Source organism: Egretta garzetta, unplaced genomic scaffold, assembly GCF_000687185.1.
Source record: "Egretta garzetta isolate BGI_Z169 unplaced genomic scaffold, ASM68718v1 scaffold59, whole genome shotgun sequence".
In the NCBI taxonomy this organism is placed as follows: Eukaryota; Metazoa; Chordata; class Aves; order Pelecaniformes; family Ardeidae; genus Egretta; species Egretta garzetta.
In genome coordinates, this window is record NW_009267230.1 from 1,502,341 (window position 1) to 1,527,366 (window position 25,026).

The 25,026-nt window shown below is 42.6% G+C and overlaps 1 protein-coding gene across 3 annotated transcripts in view; it reads left to right on the plus strand.

Moving 5' to 3' along the window:
* Window positions 1–25,026, plus strand: part of UNC13B (unc-13 homolog B) — a 194,986-nt gene that overhangs the window by 131,799 nt on the left and 38,161 nt on the right. For 2 of the 3 annotated variants that reach the window (XM_035902675.1, XM_009647276.2), the window contains exons 19-28: window positions 657–820; window positions 3,065–3,215; window positions 4,183–4,251; window positions 7,103–7,192; window positions 8,656–8,790; window positions 9,628–9,749; window positions 10,694–10,779; window positions 18,281–18,407; window positions 24,017–24,113; window positions 24,843–24,986. In XM_035902675.1, the coding sequence (XP_035758568.1) occupies window positions 657–820; window positions 3,065–3,215; window positions 4,183–4,251; window positions 7,103–7,192; window positions 8,656–8,790; window positions 9,628–9,749; window positions 10,694–10,779; window positions 18,281–18,407; window positions 24,017–24,113; window positions 24,843–24,986 (1,185 nt within the window). Of the gene's footprint in view, window positions 1–656; window positions 821–3,064; window positions 3,216–4,182; window positions 4,252–7,102; window positions 7,193–8,655; window positions 8,791–9,615; window positions 9,750–10,693; window positions 10,780–18,280; window positions 18,408–24,016; window positions 24,114–24,842; window positions 24,987–25,026 lie in introns of all 3 variants that reach the window. The other variant, XM_035902676.1, reaches the window with a different exon arrangement.

Sequence of the window (25,026 nt, forward strand, 5' to 3'; positions counted from 1 at the left end):
GTCATTAGACTTTTGCATCCCTTACTACAGGGAGCCAGCTGTCTGAAAAGCTGATGAATCTGTAAGTGACATGAATTTGAGGATTACTGAGAAGCCCACTGAACTTAATGTGCAAATCTGCACAGCAATGATAGATGAAAGCCTTTGCAGTGTTAGATAAAGTGAAAGGTTACGTTGAATAATAATGCAAGTGTCTAGTTGTTAGGGGTGATCTTAAGGATGTCCTTTTCGGGGAAAAAAAAATAAATCTGTTTGGACTGTTCTGCTGTATAATAATAACTACAAAGTCATACAGGGTTATTGCGTCAGCTAGTTTAAATAGCTTGTCCATGTTAAGGCATTTCATTCTGAGGACAGAAATGTGTAGGTTTCAGGAAACTAATTAGTCTGTGGTTTCACTGTGCTGAAGCACTCCTCTGCATCATTCACAATGTCTGCTGGGTAAACTTGTAGGTATGCATGCAAAAAAATCCAGCTAGGAGCGCTCGAGAAGAAAAGGAGGTAAAAGCAGGAAAACACATGGTGGGGGGGGAAGAGGGAGGAGAGCAAAGAAATTTGTGTTAGTGCCGCTTCTCAGCAGTTCCAAGCTCTTCATGAAACTCACTTGGAGGCTTCAGCAGCCTCGCATATAATTTCATTCCTGTTTTGTATTTCAGAACCTCTTTCACCATCTCACAGATGTGCAAGGGAATGGGGTGGTGAAGATCCCTGATGCCAAAGGAGATGATGCCTGGAAGGTGTATTTTGATGAGACAGCTCAAGAGATCGTGGATGAATTTGCAATGCGCTACGGCATCGAATCAATATACCAGGCCATGACGTAAGATGCATTTTATGTGGTTTTCAGTGCAGATGATTGGTGTAACTAACTGATGTGACTGTTAATATTTAGAAGATGAAGTGTGTTGGTAGTGGAAAGCTTGGCAGCAACAGCTGCTCCTTATGGGGCTTACTGTGAGCTGAAAGAGACTGCCTATCTCTGAATCACTAGTTTCCTCAAAGTCTAGAAATTAATGTCTGACAAAGTGCTGGAACTAAGCATCTATCTGAACAGTTTGTGTGAACACTTTTAAAACATTCTGAGGATTACACCAACTTCGGTAGTGTAAATGACCATATTTTATTATGCATAGCTGAGCCATTCCTGTTTTAAGACTCAAAATTTCTATCTGAGCACTCTTCTGTCAAAAATGTATTGCCCAAGGATCCCACTGAAGATTTCTGATGATGTGAGGAGGGATGAATTTTTGCAAAAGTTTTTGCCCCATGTGTCTGTTGTGGCAATTGATACAGTCCTTTGAAGTCGCTAATTTCCTAGGTGCTGCTGAAGGCATTTATAGGAAGTTTGAGTAATGGAGTCACTGATTTGCCCTCTTTGGAGCTAGGCTAATGCAGTTCTTGATCTTCAAAGAGCGTTTTCCTTGTCACTGTACTTTTACTTGGATTTCAGATTAGCCATTCTTCCTCTTAAAGACTAGTAGTGCTCTGCTTAGCTGATTTCTTTTTTCAAATGTAATATTAAATATAGCAGACAAAAGTGAACTTTTTCACATAAGAAGCTGAAAGTTTTGGGGTCTGGGTCCTTGGATGAGTTATGATCTGTATTTACGTCACCTTGCAAGCACCTTTTCTGCATATTGATATAAGCCAAAATGGAAAAGAATTGGAAGGAACCTCTGGAAGTCTAGTCCCTGCTTATAGAAGGGCTAACCTGAAATCAGAAACAGACTGCTCTGGGCCTCTTTCAGCTTGTTGAAAATTTCCAAGTGTGGAGATTCACCACCTCTCTGGGCTCTTGTCCCAAGGGGAACAGGAAATTTCTTCCTGGGGAAGAAATTCCTAGTTGGAATCCAAATTGGAAAATCCCACTTTGAATTTCCTGTGCTGTAACTGCTGCATATTGCTGCTTATCTTTTCATCTTCCCTCTAAAAGGATTTTGGCCTGGCTCAGTTTTCTCACTAACCTTCCCCTGTCTGCCAAGTAGTCAAGAAGTTGATAAGATTCCTATTCCTCACGCCTTCTCCAAGCGAAACAATGCCATTTTATGTGTCTGTCTTTATTTACCAAGTGCCTAAATGACCAATTGGTACATAGGTATCACGTAGCAAGCAAGTTAACATTGAGGCATCAGTATCATGTTTGTCCGAAATACCACTTGTGAATTCCTGTAAAATTCTCTTACTGGAGCTTTTTTGTTCATAATCGTTTGTAGGTTAACTAGCACAGAAGCTGATGTCTGTGATGAGTCCCTTAGGGAGAAAGCTGCATTTAGCAAACAGTTCCCAAATTTAGTTTGGGAGATCAGTGAGGATTCCTGCTTAAAAAGGTCTGCTTAAAAATGGCCCAACTCTCCTGTCTGTTGGAATGAACTTTACTTGCTATGTCCCATAATATCAGACCTCTTGAGCTCTGATTTTTTTTTTCCCCCTTATGTCTAATAGATTTTCTTTGGTTGTTTAACCATTTCTCAAGCCCAGATGCTTCTGGCACAATTTCAAGATTTCCTCCCTTCAGGAGGGTTCGTTGCACTTTAATGAGTAGTTAAACAGGAAAACACAAATGAGCGTGCACGCTTCCTGCAGGCTGGAAGGGTTAGCCCTAAGGAATCACACATGAGTGCAGCACAGAAATACTAGCGTGTGATCTAGCTGTGCTTGAATGCTTTCCAACTGCTGCTGCCTCATGTCACCTCAGAACCTGTGGCTACCTTCAAGTGGCAGCAAATTATATAGATTTCCTTGTGTCAGGCTTGGCGCTAGGAATTGGCATCAGGACCCAGGGTATCACCTGAGTCACAAGCTGTTGGCAGCAAATAGTTGAGAAGCGGTTTTATGATCTGGAAAGGGCTGTAGTGAAGGGATTTCTCTTGTTTTGAGCATATCTGTTGTCTACATTACATCTTTCTGAAAAAGTTCTGAGATGCTAGAGATTTACAGGAAGGGAGAAAACGTAACTTTCATCTGTTCATGGTGCCAGCCAGAGTAAGGGGGATATTAAAGGGATAGAGTCAAGTTGTGCTACACAAAAGAGACCAGAATGACTTACAGAGCTGTCCTTTCGCAGGCATTTTGCATGTCTCTCTTCTAAATACATGTGCCCAGGTGTGCCAGCTGTGATGAGCACCTTACTTGCCAATATCAATGCTTATTATGCACACACCACTGCCTCCACAAATGTGTCTGCTTCGGACCGCTTTGCAGCCTCCAATTTTGGGGTATGTTTACATGTTTGGTGATGTTACAACTGGACTTCTGTAATTTGCCTATGATGCTTCTGCCTTTCAATAAATAACTTGATCTGTTTAAGGAACATTAAATCTGTGAGGAGTTGGAAGCTGTGGAGCTCTTCTAGACTAGACAGAGAGAATGGTTTTGTCATCATCCTCACACATTTTAGATATTAATCAGTGTAATGCGTCGTGATATCTATCCTTCATGTTCAAATTCCACTGGAGCACAGATGGTATGGAGATGAGCAAATAATATTAAACTCTGCATGGTGATGCTGTTGATAGAATATACCGTGTAATCTGATAGTTTCAGAACTTCGTTTTTAAAAACAGCAACTGCTTTAAAACAACAACAACAAAAATCTATCCCCCTAATGGTTAAAATGGTTTTCAAATAACATGCGGTAGAGTTGAGCGTGCTGGAAAATTATTTGGAAGAGCTCATGTTTCCCATCAGACTGAAAATTTATAGATTGCGTAAAGTATTCATAATGCCAAACCAGAATCCAGTGGAGAGACCTGACCTCGAGAAGATAGTCATGAGAAGCCTGTAATACTTGTCACTGAACTAGTAGATAAGATCTTGGAGGTGTGTCATGGCTCTGAATTAGACCCTTTTCTGCCTCTGAATAAGTATTTTCTCTTAAATATAAGTTTGGTGCAAATTGCAGACTAGAAGTCAGAGTAGTTTTTGTTCTGCCTATGCTTCATAGTGATACTGGAGTATTTTTCTGACAATTCTAATGTTACACAGACTTCAGAAATAATTACAGTATAAGAGTAAATCCAAGAATCAAAAGAAAATACTGTTTGCACAATACCATGCATCCATATTGCTTCCTCCCACTCACCTGAGATTGGACACCAATTCCCAGATATCCTGCTGCTTACTCGTGAACATTGATTCGACAGTGATGATATGTGATGTTTATTGGTGTTTTCTGCTCCACAGAAAGAGCGATTTGTGAAGCTTCTGGACCAGCTTCATAATTCACTTCGAATTGATCTCTCAATGTACAGGGTGAGTGGGAATAAACAGAATCCTTTCCAGCATTCCAGTGGGCAGAGGGGAAACACACTGTTTGGATTTCTCTTATGTTTCTAACCTTTTGGGTACTTTGTATCTTATGAAATTGTCATGACAAGCTTGTTGCTCAAATACACCCAAATACACCTTTTTATTTTCCTCATGGATAGAACTTAAACTATGTTTTTTTCATCTATTATCATTTTCTCAAGACTTCTGAAACAATTTAAGGATGGTGAACTATGCTGTCTCTGATACTCTCCCAGAAATGCAGGTTAGATTGGATTAATTAATTTGAATTATCAGCAACTTCAGGTATCATGTACAAAGGGAAAAACAGACTTGTTCTCCCCTAGTAAGACAGAAATCTTTCAGAGGACCTGCAGCCATGGTGTCACTCACTTTGGGTTTGGCAAACTCGAATCACTGTCCCTGACTCTGGATGTACAAGACGTGCTCTCGGGTTGAGATGCCCCCCACTTCAGCATATTGGAAAGAGATGAGTTTCAAATGTTGGCATCAGTCCATCGGGCTTCTTAAACCCTTTAGTTTCTTTCTTTGCAACTTTGCTACAGAGTCAACAGTCTCACCTTGTGACTTGGCTTTTTTTTTTTTTAATTCCTTGCTATATTATTTTAATTAGTGACTAATTCATTGAAAATTTTAAAAGTGTGGCAAAACATGAGCTTTGGTTTTATTTATTTAAAAGTAGCTCCTCTTCTGGTTAGCGCATTTACCTGAAACACAGTAAAACATATAGAGGAGGAAAACACAGGCAGACTGAGAAGTGCATTAGGAAGGCACACAACAAGGACAAGGGGCAAGGTGCAAAAGAAGATAAAAGGAATGTTGTGTAAAGAGCTATTCTAAAACTACATTACTAGTAAGAGAAGGTCCAGAGGGAGTGCTGATCCACCGAGTAGCAGAGGGAAAATCATCAACACATGGCAACAGGAATCTGTAATGGTGATGCCTTTTTTGTTTGCTTGGTCGTCAATAAAAGCTGCTTTCCAGTGGCTAATGTAACTAAACCTTGGACAAACAAATAAGATCTTACATAAAGGAACAGGAAATATTTGTGTAGTTTAAATAACTCAGATGTTATCTAGCTGGCAGTACATTTAGAGAGATGGCTGAAGCAATTTGGGAGGTCTTAGTAATTATTTTAAGACCCATGAAGGGCAGGTTAAGTTCTGGAAGAAAAAGGTGTTAGTTTCCAGCTTTCAAGACAGGAGAGAGCAAATTACAATTTAAATTGCCCAGATTAAGCCTCCCCCTTCCCCTAATTTAACCAAGCTATTTGTAAGCACTTAAAACAATGAATAACCAGCTGTGTGGATTTGTGAAAAAGCAAGTGTCAAACCAAGGGGTGTTCCCTCCAGGGCAGGGTAGGAAGAGGAGGAAGGAGAGGTGAAGCCCTCTCAAGAGTAGCTCCAAGTCACCCTCTGAATAATTACTTTGAAAAGTGTTTTGTGAGCAAGTGCAGTTGTTCTGTATACATGTCAGTTGTTTTTGTTGGTTGATCGCTAGCTGACATAGGGGTAGAGGAGGTTGAATTTCAGTGTAGGTAGTTATCTTCTACTGGTTGTTATTCCTAATCAAGATCACACATTCAGTCCCCATCATTCATCCAATGGTTTGTGTTTAAATCTTGACCCATGGAAGTCTTTGATTTTGGTAAACACCCTGAGTACCAGAGAGTCTGCATGTGGACAACTTAACTTTAAAAGGAGAGTTGTCTAGGAATGAGCATCTACAATGGCTGTTAAGAGCATTAAATTGCTTGCAGTGGTTAGCTGAACTGCAGCAATACTCAACTGCTGTCAAGAGACAGCGTATTTTTCTGCAAGTCCTCAGTAATAAATGAAAACTTGTTCCCCCTCTGCCCTTTTTACCTTTGTCTCTAATAATTTTTGAATGTGCAAATATGAAGAGACTATCCAAGCAAAGGTTGCCTTCGCTATTTTACTTGCAGCAAAACCAGTTGCATCAGCTTGAATGTAAGAACATGCTGAGGAACATAAATGCTGTTGAAGGACAGAGGAAGGAAGGAGTGGGAATGTGGGAAAGGGCACACTGCCTGAGGTCAGAAAGGGAACAGTCTCTTCTTGCAAGAAGCAAAGCTTGCTGCATTCAGCATATGCATTTACATGCACATATATACACACAGACATATGTATCATATCTGGAAGGGACAACGAGACTTCTAATTTCAGTGGAACCCAGAGAGTGGAAGAGGAAGCTATGGCTACGGACAGTGGGGTGGTGGGGCAGAGTATGTAAAATAAATGCATTAGAGGGAAGGAGGCACTGAAGGATACACGCTGATCTTCGCAGGTTGGATCTTACAGGGGACTGAGGGGTTACAGTGACTCCTTACAGGGAACAGTGTTCATTTTCCTTTCTCAGTCCAGTTTATTTCTCTGGAGAGGTTGCGAATATACCACACCTCTTGGTGTCTCAGAAGAGAAGCCAAAAACCAAGCAGTGAGTGCAGGAAGGAAAGGGCCCACACAAGCAACCTCAAGCAAGAGGCCAGGGCTGCCGGTGGCAGGGCTGTTGCTCCCTGCCTGCTCCTTCTACAGCCAAGGAGATATGTCCTGCCGCTGAGGGTTGTCAGTGTCCTTGCATCCACAAACTTTGCAGTCATATGAAAAGCTCTTTAATTAAGGAAACAGATAAGCTCTTGCAGCAAAAAGGCCTTATTTATTGAGCATTGTTTTGACTGGTACAAGCTTCTCGAGCAGGAAATGTTTCCAAGACACTTTTCCTTATTTAGCACATGCTTGAAGCCTTGCATGGATCCGACTCTGCTTTCCAACAGGATTTCCCTTTTTTGTCAACAGAATAACTTCCCAGCCAGCAGCCGTGAACGGCTGCAGGACCTGAAGTCTACAGTGGATTTGTTGACCAGCATCACTTTTTTCAGGATGAAGGTAGTGTTATGGGTGGGGATGGGAATGGGGACTCAGCAGTTTTTGTGCCAGGACTTGGTTTCCCATTTTCAAACCATTGTTTCATATCGTTGTGCTTTAGACACTTAAAGAAAGTGGCGATCATCTGCTGACCACGTAATAAACATCCACATTTGACTTTACTTCACTGTATTTTGCATCATGAAGATGAAGGTTGTTTTTAACTTGGGGTTCTTCAGTCATAAATATGGGAGAAAATAATTTAAAAAAAAAAAAAAAGGAAAAAAGGAAATTGTCTGGTTTTAGCAAGATAATTTATTTTTGTTAATAGCATTAGGAAGCTTTTCCTATAAAATTGTCTGCAACATTTATCAGTCACTACCATCTCTTCTCCATCTTTTATCTAGTAAATATTTTTACATTTATTTCTTGGAGGGTAAGATACTGAAATGGGATACTATCTCAGTAGAAATCCAAGAGAGTTGTTATGAATGCTAATGTGCTGCTTCTGAAGTTAGGTTTATTGTTCTAGCAATGTGTAATGAGATTATTTTTAATTCCTAATTTTTTTCTAAATTTCTTTAAAAATACTGTTGTAGGTTAGCAGATGTCACTTAGTAATTTTTATCATATCAAAACCAAAGCAAGTCTTTAATTTGAGCTATTTCAGGAAGTGCTTAAAATTTTGCTCTTAAGCCCTGCAGTAAATTATGTTTCAGAAATTTATTTTGAGAGTGTTCTTTCAGAGAATATGTCTGTGTTGAAAGTTTGCTTTATAGAAATACTCCAAAAAGTTTAGAGGTAGTGACAATATCAAAATTATCTCGGGTTATAGTTTTATTCAAGGCTGATGCCTGCATATCTGTTTAGTTTGAAGTAACCCTGCAGCGTGTTTCTAAAGCAGCATAACAATGAAATAATGAAAAGAGCTGTTGTTGCAAGAGAAGGCGGCATATCGGTTGGCGTGTCCCTAAGGATTCTGGTGTGCTTTAAAATTCAATAAAGCTTGTGAAGAAAGAGGTCCTTAAAATTTGTTTTATTTAAAGGCATGCAAGTATTTGGTCTGCAGCACTACTTTCCAGATAAGATGCTATGTGCTCCGCTAGTCTGTCGCATGTTCTTCCAATGTTTGAAAAGATTGTGTGCTGACTTCATAGCAGAATCCTATAGATTCAGCAGAAGTTTTGTGTGCTTGGCTCAGATTATACACATATCAAGCCACACAATTTATTTATTCTGAAGAATCTTCCTTGCCACTTAAATCTTTTTTGTGCTCCAAATGATCCTGCGGGGACATAAATGCCATCACTGCTGTTTTATGCCTGGGGAGAGCGACCCGTGCATGGTTTCAGGTCCCTGATAGCACAAGTCACTGAAAGCACATTGACCAAGTCCCGGGTATTTCCCAAACCAGTGACTTGTTCTTTCCCTGTTTGATTTATGAACAGTGCTATGTTTGACTCTCTTTGTTGTCTCCTTGCCAGGTCCAAGAGCTGCAGAGTCCACCCCGAGCCAGCCAGGTAGTGAAGGACTGTGTAAAAGCTTGCCTCAACTCCACCTATGAGTACATTTTCAACAATTGTCATGAGCTGTACAGTCGCGAGTACCAGACAGATCCTGTGAGTAGCTGATAAGCAGGCAGAAATCCAAGTTTCTGATTTTCTTAAGATAATAACGAGAATACTAATTGATATAAAAAGCCACACAAGCAAAATTACGTGACTTGTTATCTTCTGAATGCACAAAACTTGTAATCAATTAATGAGCACTAATTAGTAAGTGGAGGATGATAATTGTTTTACACTAACTAATTACGATTCGTTTTGCCAGCCTCAGCTATTTCATTTCATGAGCAGTTATTTGTGAAGGGAAGGTTTGATGCAGCTTTGAGTGAGTAAAAGCCAATTAGAGCTAATGTAGACTGATCAAGAAAACTGTCTTTAGCATAGATAAACCTCAAGCAGTGAAAGTCTATCTTGTTTTCTAGCACCCAGTGTCCTGCACTGGGCTTAGGAGGTACCTCTAAACACAAAGTGTTTTTCAAATCCGTGAGAGCTCTACTGGCCACTCTGCAGTAATGCACACACCATGTGTCAACATGGATATAGTCATCAACCCAGGTGCCTAACAAGCAAGTATTTGGAACAAGCATAGAGCAAATGATGTCTCAGCAGGTCTCCTGGAGCCTGACCAGCTCTTGGCATGATAAATGGCAAAATGGGAATTATTGGAGTTTGAGGCCACTGCTAAGCAGCATGGTTTGGCATGTTACTGTGCTTTGCATTAGATCACGTGAGTTGCCAGCAGGCATTAAAAATTACAAGCTCTTCAGAAGAAAGGGTCCACAGGTAGTTAGTGTTTGGAGTTTGTATGGTGGTATACATTTATCAGCTTTTTCTTTCCCCTTTATATTTACACTGGTTTTCCAATGGCTTCCTTCCCAGAATAAAAATCAGGACCTTCCTCCTGAGGAACAGGGCCCCAGCATCAGGAACCTGGATTTCTGGCCCAAGCTCATCACTTTGATAGTTTCCATCATAGAAGAGGATAAGAATTCTTATACCCCAGTCCTGAATCAGTAAGAATCTTCCATGTCCTGTATGGCTCACGCTAGTCTCTGTGTGCTCTGCTTTATTTGTTAAACTGCTTTCTATCTCTTCTGTCACTTGTGTATTTATAGAAGTACTTATCTTGTCTGTCTGTCTTTCTGTCTTATCTGTCTCTGTCTATATAAATAACTCTTTTTGATTGGGATGGAAGAGTTTCAAAAGGTTCAGTTACGATGGCGTTCGAGCACAAACACCCTGATTATTACAATCCTGAACTCAGGGAGGCACCTGAAAATGGGGTGAGAGTTCTTTTGGTTTTTTCTGATGTTGAGCAGTTCTGGGATGAACATTAATGCACACAATGGTGCCATGGTGACACCACCTTATGCTGTGATTTAGGAACACAGTGTTTGGTGCAGCACTGGGAGAGTGCAGCGGGTGGGGTTGGCACAGCATTGGAAAGGAGCCTGAAACCTGTCTGTTTAACTGGTGGATGCAACTCCAACAGTCCCATAGGGAGATATCTCACAAGGTATTATACACAAAGAGTTGGATTATGTCCTAGTGATCATTGATTTAACATGGCAGGGACAGCTGATGAGCATTCAACTGCCAGCCTAGTAACCCTAGGAAAAAAGTTAAAAAAAAAAATAGAAATATGGACAAGAAAGGGGAAAAAGGTGCAAGGGCACTGAGATCACATTCCTAGAATTATTGTATGCATCTTTTCTAGGAGAGACATCCAGTGGCCAGGCTTGTTGAGTTAAAACCAGTCTCTATAGCAGTGTTGTTTTCAGGTTATTTAATCTATGCCACAGAGACCAGTCCATGATCTCCAATTTCCACCTGGTCATTTATCTAGGGTGAAGGAAGTGTCTGTAATGTTGATCTTTTCAGCTTGTAGTTTAGCTCAGAATAAAGAAGAGCCCTTTGCTCTGATACATGCCGAAGCCTTTCCCAAATGTCCCCTCAGGTTTCCTCAGGAGCTTGCTGTTGGGAAGATCAGCGCGGAGGTGATGTGGAGTCTTTTTGCCCAGGATATGAAATATGCCATGGAAGGTAAGAGAATTCCTCACTGCTGCCAGCTGACTTGTTACTGATCTCTTGTTCTCCGTCCATTTGGTGTAAATGAGGCTTAAGCACATTAGTAGCAGTGCTGTTTGGAGCAGGGATTTGTAGTACTTGCTTTGTGGACAGCTGCGCTATGGGTGAGAGTTGAGGCTGAGATCTGCAGGAGCTCTAGACCTGTGTGTCAGTTTGTGTTGCAAGCTGTTTATTGTCATTCCACCTGGTTTGAAACCAGAAGTTCTCTTTGGCCTGAGGATACAATGGCTTAGGTCAGCAGCAGCTTCTTTCTGCACTGTATAATGGTTGAAAGGTCTGGAGAAGTAGGTGTACTCTGGGTTGTACCATGGCTGTAGTTCCTGGGTGATACAGCGTGGATGGTCTAAGCCATTGGCTTAGAAACAGGCTGTTAGAACAAATCCTGCTGCAGACATCTTCATTTTGAATTAATCTTCACATTAACTCCACCAGATTTCTAGTAAAGGAGAAATTTTACTGTTTCTGAAAACAGGTTAGGCTTGTAGAGCCCAGCAAAATCCCAGAAAGGAATTCTGCAAGTAGCTGATGGTCGACTGCAGTTTCTGAACTTGTTTTTGGTTCTATAAATTCATCTGGACAATGTAATCAGCTGCTTAGAGAGTTTAGAGAGCATCCAGCTCCCACCATCTCTGCAGCTGCAGTAGCAGTTGTTTTCCCAGTGTTTTGCAGGATCAGGCTTTTTATGGTCATCTATAAGGTCATATTGTGATAAAATAGAAGTGCCAGGATTGTCTACAACATGCTAACTGTATTCATGTTCCAAAACCAAGTTAAGTTGCTTGGTCACTCACAAAATTATGCTCAGTCCATTTGCCCCCAGTTTGATGTAAGCTAACTTACAGGAGTGACAGCCTATTAGGCTCTTACTTCAGACCACCAGAAAAAACTGCTGCCAGGTAAGAGGGTTTCCTGCATTTTGTTCTTCGGGAATAGTCTGTGGGGTTGCTCACTAAGTGGAAGAAGATTGACTCCATCTAGTTCTTAGTCTCTGCAAGCGCAACAGGGGTAGGGACTGTGCGGTGGGGAGATACTTCGCCAGCTCTAGACTTGAATTCAGCAGACTGCAGGTCTGGATGAAAAGTTCTCGCTTCTGTGTTAGGAACTTTTTATATACACTTGTACCCCACAGTGCCTTTGTCTTGTGAGGTTGTGTTGATGTAAGAACAGACACTGGGGAGAAGGACTAAGACCTGCTAACTGTGTTGAAGAGTCTTTTTTACAGTGACTGTCACTACTTGTTCATGTGTTAGAGATAAGGCAACTGTGATAACTTCATGTTCACTTTCCCTTGAAACTGGTTGCTCCTGCAACCATTTGGGCTCCCCTCTCTATTTTGTCCTTATTTACCCCTGGGTGATCACCCTCAGGAATTTATAATTTGCTCTTCTATGTGTTGAAAGTGCTGTATCTTCCTCCTTTCCCAGCAGCCATGAGAATTGGATCTCTCCAGGTCTAGTTGCTGACTTTCCTAAGATTCCCGTTCCCTGTTGCATCTAAAACATGGCTGTGAAAAGCTTACGGATTGTGTATGTGAATGTGACTGTCAAAAGGGATGCAACTTTGATTTTTTTTTTTTTTTTTCCCCTCTTTTGCATGCCCAAGTTAACTTTGCCTCCCAGATTTTTGCTGTTTACGTCTCATACTGTTTCCCCTTTGACTCTGTCCTCCCTGGTGAATCTGGTCTTATTTTAGCTTTTCCTGACATCCTTCTGGTCACTTGTGAGCTTCTTAAGGTAAGGATCGGCATGTTTTCACCCGTGAGTTTATCAGTGCATAGCAAATACTTGCTGAAAGAGCATTCCTCTTCAAAGTATTTCTTGGTGAGAAAAGTTGACACGAAGGCAGCTGCTGGACCAGGAAGGGTTTGCATTTTGAATGAAAGCTGAAAAACTGCATGGTTACGTGTATTTGTACTCTAGTTGTGCAAGTCCTGCAGGAGGATTGAACAACGATAGAGTCTGTGTTGGTGTGTGTCTCTTCCAAATATACATTCAAGAAATCCTCAGGGTGCAAAATTCTATTTGAGGCAAATGTGATTCCTTACTGCTTTGCTCTCCAGAAACTTATGAAGATAACCTTTACAACAAGCTCTACAATAATTCAACTACAGGCCTTACTACATGTATTTTAAATACAAATGATTGGATTAGCTCACTGCATTTTTTTGTTAAATGAGGGGAAAAAAGGATTAAAGGAAACAGATTCAGTGATGTGAAGGATGGTGATTAGATTTGCTGTCCTCAGCTCTTGACTCTGTCATTTCTCAGTTTGAGTTGCTAATTTCTCTACCAGTTTAACTACACCAAAAGTTTCATGTTCCTATCTTTCCCAGTTTGTGGAGTAGTCCCTTGGTATATTTCTTGTGTACTCCAAGATCTGTCGGTATCAGGAGCTCTCTGCAGCAAAAGCTAATCTGTTTTGTGGAGATATGTGCACAAGAACGCAGAGTATAATACTTGCTCCTAACTTTCTTCATGGTGTTTTTCCTTATGTTCTGTTCCTAAGTTCTGGATAACATGAGCTCATGCAACTCGCCAAGTGGTAAGATCATGCTCCTTAGTAGCGTTTGTAGTTGTGAGTAGGCAAAGGCTTTGATCTGCTACCTGTAATTTTAGCACTTTGGATGTAGTTGCTAATATTAGCTTTAGTGTCCTGTAGTTTTATGCCAGTGATGAGCAGATCTGCAAAGAAGATGCAGAAGACCATATTGCTGCTACAGGAATGGAGGGTATGTGCTGCTTAGGAGACATCTGGTGGAAAATAACTGGTGAGGTCAGAGCTATAGCTCGTGTGGGGTTCTGTTCCTTCCCTCCTGGCTGGGGTGATGATTGAGGGTCTCTGGCCCTTTTACTCTGCAGTGAGAGTAAATTTTCTTCTAGCTTAAAGGCCATGCAATGGCTTTGGTGTAGAAAGAATGTGGGCCTGGCTGTGTGAAACTGCCCCCTCCCTCCTTCCAGCCTGATGCTTCCACTTTGCTCTCCAGGGTGCAGTGTGGAAGAGGTTTGGGAGGCTCAGGCGGGAGATGACCTCTCTGAGTTGTAGAGCGGTGCCTGCCTGTGTGAGTTATTTTCCTTTTTCCCCACGGGTGGCAGCTAATCATGCCTCTCCCAGCTGGAGCCCACCCCTGTGTGCAATGTGTAGCTTGTGCAGGGCAATGTATGAATACTAATTTATACCTAGAATACAGTGTTTAGGGGCTTCAGAACCAGAAGTCTTGCTAGCCTGTGGATGCTGCAGCATGTGTCCTTTGGGCACCTTCTGAAGAGTAGATTGCTAATGTGGAAAATGTTCAAGTCATAAAAATGAAACACCTATTTTCTACCTAAAATATGTTCAGCAGCTGGCAGCAACAGTCATGGCAGCAGTGTGTTTGCTGGAAAGCACGTGGGCTGCAGACCTATCTTATGCCTTCATCTCCCCTAAGGAGACTCAGCTGCTGAGACACTGCAGAAGCTCCAGGATCTACCCTGCTTGTTTTGTTTTCTCTCTCCCCCAAAGCAGTGGCAGCTCAGGGCACCACGAACAACAGACCTGCCCTTCCCTCCTAGCTGGCGAAGGCAGTACAGGACGAGGCATTGAGAAGTATCCCTTGTTTCCCATCAACCCAAGAGTAAAACGAATCAGATAGACATGTTGTGTGGCCCAGACTTGACTGGCAAGATCATGCTACCTTGGAGTCACTGTAGTGTAGAGGATGATTTTTTCAAGTCATATGGTTAGCTCCGCCTCTGGGCTGCTGACCGGTGCTCAGCAGCTGGATAACCTTGTGAGCCCACTGTTAACTGGAGCCAGTAGTTTTCTTGCTGCCTCTGTGAAACCTCCATGACCCAGAAAGCACAAACTCTCTGCGCAAAGAGGGCTTCTGCTCTTCCTTTACTAGGAAGACATTGAAAGACAGTAATAGAAAATCAATGTCATCCTTGACAGCAATGATTCATCTTATTTTGGACGCATGAGCATTAGGAGAGTTGTAAATTGGAAGCATTTCTAATAAGAAGAGAGACTGAGTAGACTTGGTGGGCAGGACTGAAATAAATCATTCTGCCACATTCTCACTTCTAATAAGGGGAGGGGGATCAGATGCACACACAGATGCCAGCTGTCTAAAGTGTTAATGCTTCAACAGCCTCAGTACCTATTAGAGTTTCTTTGCAGAAATCAGCATTATTTGCTAGAAATTAAGCCATGGAAAGTAGGCTGACGATCAAGAAAAAAATCCACGGATTAAGGATGTGGTGGAAGTCTTGTTCTTTGCCTGAAAAACAGAAACTGGACATGACACTAGAAATTGTGCTGCTAGGAAGCAGTTCCCTATTAATGCCTTAATAATATGGCCTCAGTGACCCTAAAAGCTCTTCTCTGGCGGAGGCTGTTTGCAGATGAAATCTGCTGAGGAAATGTGAGAGACTTACAGAACTCTGCGGTCTTTTCAGGATAAAACACAGCAGTTGCTGCAAAATATCTGTGCGCCCTTCCACTGTTGCTGCCGCCAAGCCCTTTAAAAGCCAGCAGGTTATAAAGCAGAACAGAAATGTGCTAAGACTGATGGCTCCCATGCTCTTCACTTTACTTTTTCTAAAACGGGTTTTCAAAGTATGCCTCTGGCCGTTGTGTTTCCGTGTCACCTTCAAGTGCTCTTAAACATTTCCCTGTACAAAGAAAGCAGCTGATCAAAAGCGTGCCAGGTCCATTGAAAGGGGGAAGGCAGACGGTACGAGCTGTTGGGTATGAGGGGGTTTGGGGGGCTTTCTTGGCTTTCTTTGTCCTCCAGCACGTTCGAGCTGTTATAGTTCACTTTTGTCTTTTCTCTGTCACAAGCCCCACCTTTATTTCGCATACGTAAAGTTCTCTTTTATGGTGGTAAGACCTCTCCTTCTTTCTTTTACTTTGCTGTAGTTTTATCCCCTTGGTGTCAAGCCTCTCCTTTACTGCTTAGATGGCTAGATAGTCCTAGTAGCAGTCCCTGGGCCCATGCTTCTGTGGTGCTTTGTGTCTTCTTTTTCTGCAACCAGTAGTGTTTTCAATGACCTAAAAAACAGGACAAGGCTTGAATTACTCGCTTTTAGTGCACTGCTTAGTTTTGAGGAAATAAATCTGATTTGAATCCTTTATACCTCCAAGTCAGACTTTCCCTCTGCAGGAACAGTGCTTTCCCTGTGTGGGAACAGCACCTGGGTGGCAGCGCACATCAAAGTTAATGAAGTTGTAATTGTCCATTGATTTCCTCACTCTCGCAGGGAGCTAAGCGGGCGCAGTTATTGCTGTGTTTGTTTCCAGTTTTAGATATGCAAAGAGAGCTTTGCATTTTCTTCTGCAGTTGTTCTTGAGGGAGGTCAGCAGTTCAGACACTGAGCATACTCATGCTTCCTTAGTGCTCAAGAAAGATGCTAGATTTATTAATGTAAAACATGAATGGATTTCCCTTGGCTCCAAGACAAGCAAATTTCATATGTAAAGTAATTTGTCCATCTATCCATCACCCCTGGGGACTATGTCTCTTAGATATTTGGCACTTTCATTTCTTTAAAACAAAGGTTGGATTTCTTTTCTTTGAGATTGTATCTGTATTGATCTGCTACATGTGGATTAGAAGGAAATCTGCATTACACTGTTACAGTGGTTTGCAAACAACTCACACAAAGCTTATGGAATAATTATGCATGAAAAGTTCTTTGGGTTTTGTGTTTTGAATTGGATAATTCATAATTTATGCAGCCTTTCTTCCTGTGCATATTGCTGAAGCTTCAAGAGAGATCTGCAAGTTTCTTAATGTTTTGAAATAGTTGCAAGAATTCACATTAACATGAAAATAGATGGTGATATTGTAAGATAAGTTTGTCTGTCAGGTAACTGGTTAGAAAGCTGGGGCCATTTTACATCATTGAGATGTATCTTCTGCTGATGAATATCTGCAGGATGTATTGCTCACGTGTGCATATATCTACCCGGTGACTGGATACTTGTACCGAAGTCCTAGATTAAAGCCATTCAAAGTTAAGAGAAAGACTTCTACTTTTAAACATGGTTGGATCCCATCTACATATCAGCAGTGATGCCCTTGGAAAGTTACATTAGTAATGAGGTAACCACATAAAAGGTAGGAAGACGAGTCTGAAGTCAAATTTTGGGGGAAAAAACCCAACCCTGAGTCTAAGCCAAAATCATGTATGTTTTAGTCTCATATGTCATGGACTGTAGTCATGGGCTAGCAGCTTGCTGTGGTGCTAGAGTGAACAAAGAAGCCTGCCACAAAGTGTATTCATGCTGTTGAAGCTTAGCAGAAGAAAGGGATGGATATGGACAGGCAGCACTAGGGAGCGGTGGTGCAGAATCAGTCAGCTGATAATTCAGGATTGCAGTGCAGGTGAAAGCCAGCTGCTGAGTCCTCTTAGCATCATGAGAAAGGAATTAATTTTACTCTTTTCAAGGAGGATTTTGAGGAAAAGCAGTGCAGTAGAAAGAGCTGCCTGTGTAAGCACATGAGGGATAGCTTGGGAGAAAGTGTTGAGATGCTTTTGGGAGAACTTAACAAGTAGTTTAAAAACAGGGATTGTGGGCTGATCAGAGGTGGGAGTCAGCTGCTGAAAGATGGTAGCGTGGATGGAGGCTGTGAAGGGCCTTGGGAGCGAAGACGTGGAGCATACATTTCTCATGAGAGAGAAGGGAGAGCGGTGGCCTGGGGAGATGGTCTCTGCACCTGCGTGGGTCTGAGTGTGGCAAGTGCTTCGGCAGCAGGGGTGTGTGGGAAGGGTCATGTTGCAGAGGTGCGTGCGTTATACGGGGGAAACTGCATTGTCCTGACATAGCCTGCCTACAGAAACATAAAGAAACCTGGCAGGAAGAGGAGGCTCAGCAGCAGGTAAATATCCACGGGTCGCTTCAGTGGGCTATGCTCAGGAAGGCAATACAAATAAGAAAACAGTTGCCTTCTGAAAGAGAAGTGTCATGAATTTCTCCCAAACTGGGCATCAGGGAAGGCTGCAGCTCCTGTGTAGCTTGTTTGGACTTGCTTGTGACTCACACTGTCAAACTCTAAAGAACTTGATTCTTTCTACTCTCAGGGGATGTAGTGTAACATGTTGGTATTGCCTTTATTTATATCCAAGAATGAACAGATTTGCTCTCCTTGATTTGTTTCCTGCAAAGATGAAATCTGGACTGTCATATGTTAAATGGAAAGGCCGTAAGAGATTGCTCTATTTTTATTGCTTTGACAACCAAAATGTCTTTAACAAATGGAAGTATTAATTGGAGCTACAGGAATAAACTCCAGAGCCCCAATGGGCAACCACCAAGAACCCCTGCCTGCTGCAGAAATCCTGTGTTGTGAAGATTTTGTGGCTCTGTAGGTGCATACTTTACAAGACTTTAAAGGCATGCTTTACAAGACCCTCCTGTGCCTGATGCAGTGATAGCGGTAAATTCAGACCTAACTTCTTTTTTTCCTTCCTTACAGAGCATGAGAAACACAGACTGTGTAAAAGTGCAGACTATATGAATTTACACTTCAAAGTGAAGTGGCTGTACAATGAATATGTTCGTGATCTGCCTGCCTTCAAGGGAAAAGTGCCTGAATATCCAGCGTAAGTGCGTTAATGTTTCCTGTAGTAAATCCCCACTACGCATCTGCTTGTGTTACCTTGAGGTGGTCATTTGGTTCTTCTGTGGCTGCCTTCACGACACATCATTTCTTCAGTCCTGATTTTCTGTGTTTATGTGCATGCTTGTTCCCTCTGGTGTTCTGTGCCACTGTCCCTGACGCAATTCAATCCCTTATTGTACAGTATCTCCCAAGATCTCAAAAGCTTTAGCAATGGCATGAACAGTCTTTAAGACACTTCGTGCCTGCAGCATGGGCTTTGGTCAATTCTTGAACAGCAGACATCTGGATGTATGCTTACATTCTTGTGTTAATAGTACAGCTTTATCTGTATGTACTGTACGTATGTCTGTATGTGTGTGTATGAATGTCGTATCTATACATACACAACAGGATTTGTAAGTAAAGGTGATGTTTTCTTTTTTTATTAAGAGCAGGTGGTTTGGTTGGAAATGGTCGCTCTTAAGCTCTAAGCGATTTTTCACAACTTGTATTTAACTTTAAAAGAGCAGCAGTGGATTTCAGACCTGAAGAAGGTTTATGAGCCCCAAAAGTTGTCTGAGCAACCTGGAGAGAATACGGTAGCTGAAGTCCCACACTCGGCCTAAGGCAAGAACAGGCATGTTGTTTCTGACCAGTGTGTAACTGGTTTTCAGAGGCTTTCAGTGATGGTTGCTCCACATCTCCTCCAAGTAGCTTTTTTCCCTGAGCTTCACTGTTATCCCTACACTGGGTTTTGGGGATTTAACACACTCCTCTTCCCCCCCCCTCCAAATCTTTCTTGCTTCAATTTGAGCTTGTTATATCCTGTCCTACCAGCCTGGGTGTGGAGAACAAATTGTTCTGCAAGAGTAAAATGCTTTTCTCGTGTCCCTTCCCTGTCTTCTCCTGGTTCCTACTTGTACCGAGCTTTCCCTGTAAGTGAGTTTACACTCGCCTCTCTCCAGCTGGTCTGTCTGGACATACAACACCCAGAGTTAAATACTGATGTTTCATCTAAACCTTGCATTGCCTTGCAGGCAGTGCTGCTGCTTTTGCATGCGTGTATGGTGGCAGCCTTCTTCAGTGGTATTGTTGAATAGTGATGCTTCCAGTGGGCCACAAACAGCCCCCTGCACCCTCAACAGAGTGTCCTAGCTGGTCGTCCCATCCTGTGTATGACTGTTCCCTGCTGTCTAAATGCAGCATTTTGCACTTGCCCCTCTTGAAAAAAAAACCAAACCCCAACAACATCTTGCTTGCACTGCGTTTCCAGTTTGGCATTTTGCATTCTCTTCCCATCCTGTGGTGCATGCAGTCCTTCATGCCTGGTGCTAGCTGCATACTAATAAGACTTGAGGCAGTTGGGTTTGGGCTATGGGCCTTGCTTAACAAATCAGGTCAGCAAGAAGCATTAGCTCAGTGAACTGGGTGCCGGAGTGACAGTCTCGGAAGCCCTGTTCTCTTTGCTGTGCCTCTGAGTCAGTGCAGTCCCAGGCAAGCCATCAGATACTCTTAATCTCTTTCTCCTGTGTAATCAGGATAATGATGCTCGGTTTCGTTCTGCAGTCTTTTGCAAACTGTTCTGCTCTGCTGGCCTTTGTGGTAGAGCTTCAGCACTCATGTACATTTGCAGCTGCTGGCTTTGTTACTTCACTCTTGTATTTTAGTACAATAGCCACATTGTCAGACACAAGTGATGTTTATTTCAACCATAACCTTCACCTGCCACAAAATATCCCCTTGGTATCAATCACAGCAATGTGCTCTTGTCCTTTGATTTGCTTCATCACAGGTATTTTTAGTCTTGAAGCTTCCTTAAACAAAGGAGTCCATGCATCAGGTTTGCGCATCAGTAAACTCCTTAGATGAAACCAAATTGCTGCTGTCCAGAGAACAGCTGAGTTGTCTGTCTACTCGACAGACAAGAGGCTATCCACTAACTCCCTTTTCCTGTTGAAACTATGAGAAACCATGTTTCTGATAGCCTCGAGATGTGATTGAATAAAGTGAAGGCTCCAGAGTATTGAAGCTGAAGTTTTTATGCTCCCCTTATTTTCTGAAATTCAGCAGAAGTTTCTGAAACTGAGGTAGCAACATAACTGGGAGTGGATCTTCAAAACTTCCTCTCTTCACTTTTTAGCTGCCAGCCAAAAGCTGTGAAGTGTCAGTTTCCAAAACACCCTAGCTTTTTAGACATGTGAGGAAGTTTTCTATGTTTTGTTTTAATACTGGTGTTAGCATGCAGCTAATATTGTAGCTGTACTTGGAGACTACCTCCTCTCTGGTGGGGGGAGGCATTCCATCCTTTGAAATTCTGTCTTATTCTTCTGGCTCACTTCAACAGACATGGTATTTATTTTTTACTCTTTGAAACCCTGCCCGCCTCCTTGCCTCTGTGCTTGCCAAGGCCCAGAGGATGTTCATTGGATACCCATATGCATCACCACAGCAAATGAACAAGATTGATTCACCTGTAAAGTCTGAGACCACAGGAGCCAGGCTCACGGCCAAGCTGAAATTGCAGCCTTTTGTGTTACATTACTGTTGTGCAACCAACAGAGGTAAACTTTTATTTAGTCACAAAGCACTGCTCCCTTTCCCCACAGGCAGGACTGAGGCATATTCTGTGCAAACCTTGGCACAGCCAACCTCTCTGAACATCTCGAGTCAGGTTGTGCTGACCCTTGCAAACACAGAATGTCTCTGAAGCAGCACCGTGAGCCTCTGCCTTGTGTGCTGGTGCGTGAATCATTACGGCAAATGCTTCTAGATCAATAACTGAAGCAGACGAGGAAGATGATGTTTGCCATATAACAACATTTTGAAGCTATTTCTGCATGAAATCAGATTATTTTTCTTAGTTTCTGTGCTAGATAATTTTGAATATCTTTCTGGGTACGTTGCCTCTCTAGTCCTCAGAGTCCCTCCTCACTTGCTCAGCAGCCCAAGACCTGATGGTAAAACCCTGTAAGGGGTGTTTGGCCTAAGATAACTTTAGGTTTGTGTTACAGCTCAGAGCACACTTTGGTTCTGAATGTGCCCAGGGACTGGAAGTATTTATAGCTGATTTATATCTCTTGTGTTTTCCTGCCAGCCAATAAGAGGCAAAGTTGAGGTTGGCTTTGCAAATGTAATTACAGAACTTCCTGACCTGATCCAAGCGATTCAAATTTCTTAGTTATTAAGGATCCTTAAGCATGTAAGCCTCGGAGAGGAAGGCCTGACGAGGGCAGGGTTGGCTTATGACATCCAGTTTAGGATAGAGCTGGGAAAGCCTCTGGGTCATCTACATCAGGAGCAGAAGCACTTGACTGGTTGGGTGTGTGGATCACGTCAAGTTCCTTAACCAATTTGTCAGTTCTGCCTCCATGGCTGGCCCTGCCACCATGTTTGCACTTAAACATTCATATTACACCTCTTTCTGGAGGTAGTGCATTTTTCTATTTGGGGGGGAAGGTGGTGGTAATTCCACTCCTCACCCCCCCCCCCCCGCCCCCCAGTAGTACCTTTTTCCCTACTGCCTATGTTTAGATGATTTGGTAAGACAGTAAAATACCTATGCACTTGATTTTGTGTATCAACATATGGTAGCCATAAAAATGGGCAATGACTGTTGTCAACAGTGAATGTCCCTTTCTTATGGATATGGTGCAGTGAATAAGGAAGAGTGATAATTGGGAAGTAGTTCTACTTCTCAGAGCGAAAATCATGGCTTCTGGAACAAAGAAGTAATCCTCCCTGGACGTGGACATATGACATGTGAAGCAGTCAGCAACTTGCAGTCTGGGAACTGTGGGAGAGTTGGAAGATGTGTAGTTGCTTCCCTGTAAACTGCCTGGGTTCTCTTCTAAGGATTGAGCTGTTGCTTTAAGATATTCTACTGTAATTAATAACACAATGTTGAAAGCTCAAGAAACTCTCAGCAGACTCTGAAATACGCTGACTTTTAGGAGCCCGAAGTGCCATTCAAAAGGAATTTTTCCAGAACACAGGAAGTCCATATGTCTGTGACAGTGTTCCGCTGCTGCTGTCTCTATTAAATGGGGCTGCATAGACAGGTCGCTGCTGGCATTTAACACTGTGTCAGTTACAATTTCCAATATTAGCATTGATGTGCTTTCTATTGCAAAGTGTAGAGAGTATTTAAGGCTATCTAGTATGCTCTGTCTGTAAATTTGCTCTTGATCTCCCTCTCATGTCTGGCACATGCTTTCATGTTCTTTGCAAACTCAGCCCATAATTAGCACAGTCTCTATGAACGCAGCTGCCTGTTTAGAGGAGGCTGTACTCTCTGAAGCTCACATAATAATCTTTTGTATGGACTGAAATCACACATGGGCACTCTTTTCCCTTATTTGTGAATGCTGTTTAGTAATATTTTAAATTAAGATTTGCTTCAGCTGCAGTATGTTGGCACTTACACTCAACAAATCCTAGACAGACTTTTAAATAAAGCTGTAAGTGCTAAGTTGTTCCTTAAATAAACACCCCTCCAACTGGCTGTATGATCCCATCGCTGAAGCCTCTTCTCACCTTGCCTATTTGGCCAAGGTGGGGTTGTATAGAAGCCTTCTGCTCAGTGCAGGAGGTAGCTCCAGGCACCACTTCTGTAAGGCATCTCCCTGAGATACAGCAGTGGCTGTTTCAGCAGCTTCTTGGAGTCTGCTCTACCATTTAGCTTATCCTCCTAAGTGAGGAGAAGGAACAGAGACAAACTTTGCTGTCCTGCTTCTAGGACCTGCCTGATTTGGGGACTTGACCACACTTCTAGGTTCAACACTTAACATAAACTAAGACTGTGCTTCTTCAAAAGAAAACAATGAAGACCTGCGTACAGGGCTGGCCAGCTTCCTGCAAGCCCTAGCAGATCGTGCCGTGCTATCAACCAGAAGTTAACCTCACTCAAGCGTCTTCAGAGTGAGATCAGCAGCCCATAGAAGTGGGAGGGTGTTCTAGAGAAGGCCTGGGGAAAAGGAGAGCAGGGTTAAAGTGAAGAAAACTTCTAGCCTTGATTCTGCCTCCTGGCACTCCAGAAATATGTCTGTATCTGCAGATGAAGTGGCTGAAGGGCCCTGGAAGACAGGCACTTCTATCCCTCCCTTTATACTCATTTGCAGCTCACACTTGAAGGATGGTAGACCCGAATGGGCAGCAGGACAGTGTGCTGTCTCTCTTGGCATGCAGAGATAGTGGTATTGGAGGTCTCCCTTGTCCTGTCTGGCACATGGGTGGAAGGGGAAGAAAAGACAAAGTGCTCTGAGATGATACAAAGTTAAAGGTGGGGCTCAAGGGGAAAAAAGGGGAATGCACGAAGAAAGACAAGACAGGGTAGAAGGGCAAAACCAGCCCAGGACCAAAACCTGCAGAGGCTGGGCTGGGCTATGTTCTTGCTTGTCCAGCCCAAGTGATGGTGCAGACCCTGCTCACTTGTAGCTTGTGTACAGGTAGGAGTATTTTTGAGAACTTTGGCTGCACATACAGATAACAGCATTCAGGCGTCTAACAGTGGCAAGCTTTCATGAGGCTTGCTGAAACCGCAGCACTGTCTGAGTCATGTTGGGGTCCTCTGTTTCTTGATGTAACTTCCTGTCTTTCCTGTCCCTCCTGCAGGTGGTTTGAGCAGTTTGTGATGCAGTGGCTGGATGAAAACGAAGACGTTTCCTTAGAATTCCTGCATGGTGCTCTGGAGAGAGATAAAAAAGATGGGGTATGTAGGCCACTCTGAGCGGAGGGCTTGGCGCTATATCCTTCACTGCCCAGAACCAAACAACACTGTAAATTCAGTGGTCATGCAAATGGAGAATGCAGCCCTTTTTGCTTGCTAAACAAATGGGAAACTTGCTTATTTTAGGACATTTCTCTACAGGTCACAGAGAGCTGTTTAATAGCAAGGTGCATATCATTCATTTATGCCTGTTCCATTCTGCTGCTGTTAATCTGTCAGCCAGTGGCTTGGTGCTCCCACATCTCTCTCTGTGAGAGGTAATTGAAATATAAGGCACTTTGCACGTACTTAGTCATGCAGTGAGAATGTGACCTTAATCCACTGACAGAGTAATCATATTCTTAATTTGCTGAGTATTCCCAGTGGAGAGTAAGAGCCTTCCCATTTGTTCAGTGACTGTTGGCACTGTAGTGTGCAATGCTAATGTAAGCATTCTCTTTAATACCTAAATTTTAAATGTCTCAGCATCATGCTGCATCTCCTTGGTGCTTGTCATGTTGTAGTTGGTGAAGGACAGTATATTTATAACCCAACAGAATTGTCTATTTAGCTCCTCTGGGCCTTTTGGAGAGCTTTTGACTAATTCTGAGGAAGATACAGGTTTTGGTAAAGTTGTCCTGCCTCAGATGTAGCAGATGATGGACACACCCATGAAACGGGTGTAATTCAGATCTTTTCATTTGAGAATGACTCTTTGTACTTCTGTTTTAGTTCCAGCAAACATCCGAGCATGCTCTGTTCTCTTGCTCAGTGGTAGACGTCTTCACCCAGCTCAATCAGAGCTTTGAGATCATTAAGAAGCTGGAGTGCCCAGACCCTGTCATTGTTGCTCATTATAACAGGAGGTTTGCTAAGGTAATACCCTCAACATCCAGCTGTTTATCTTCCCTTACTG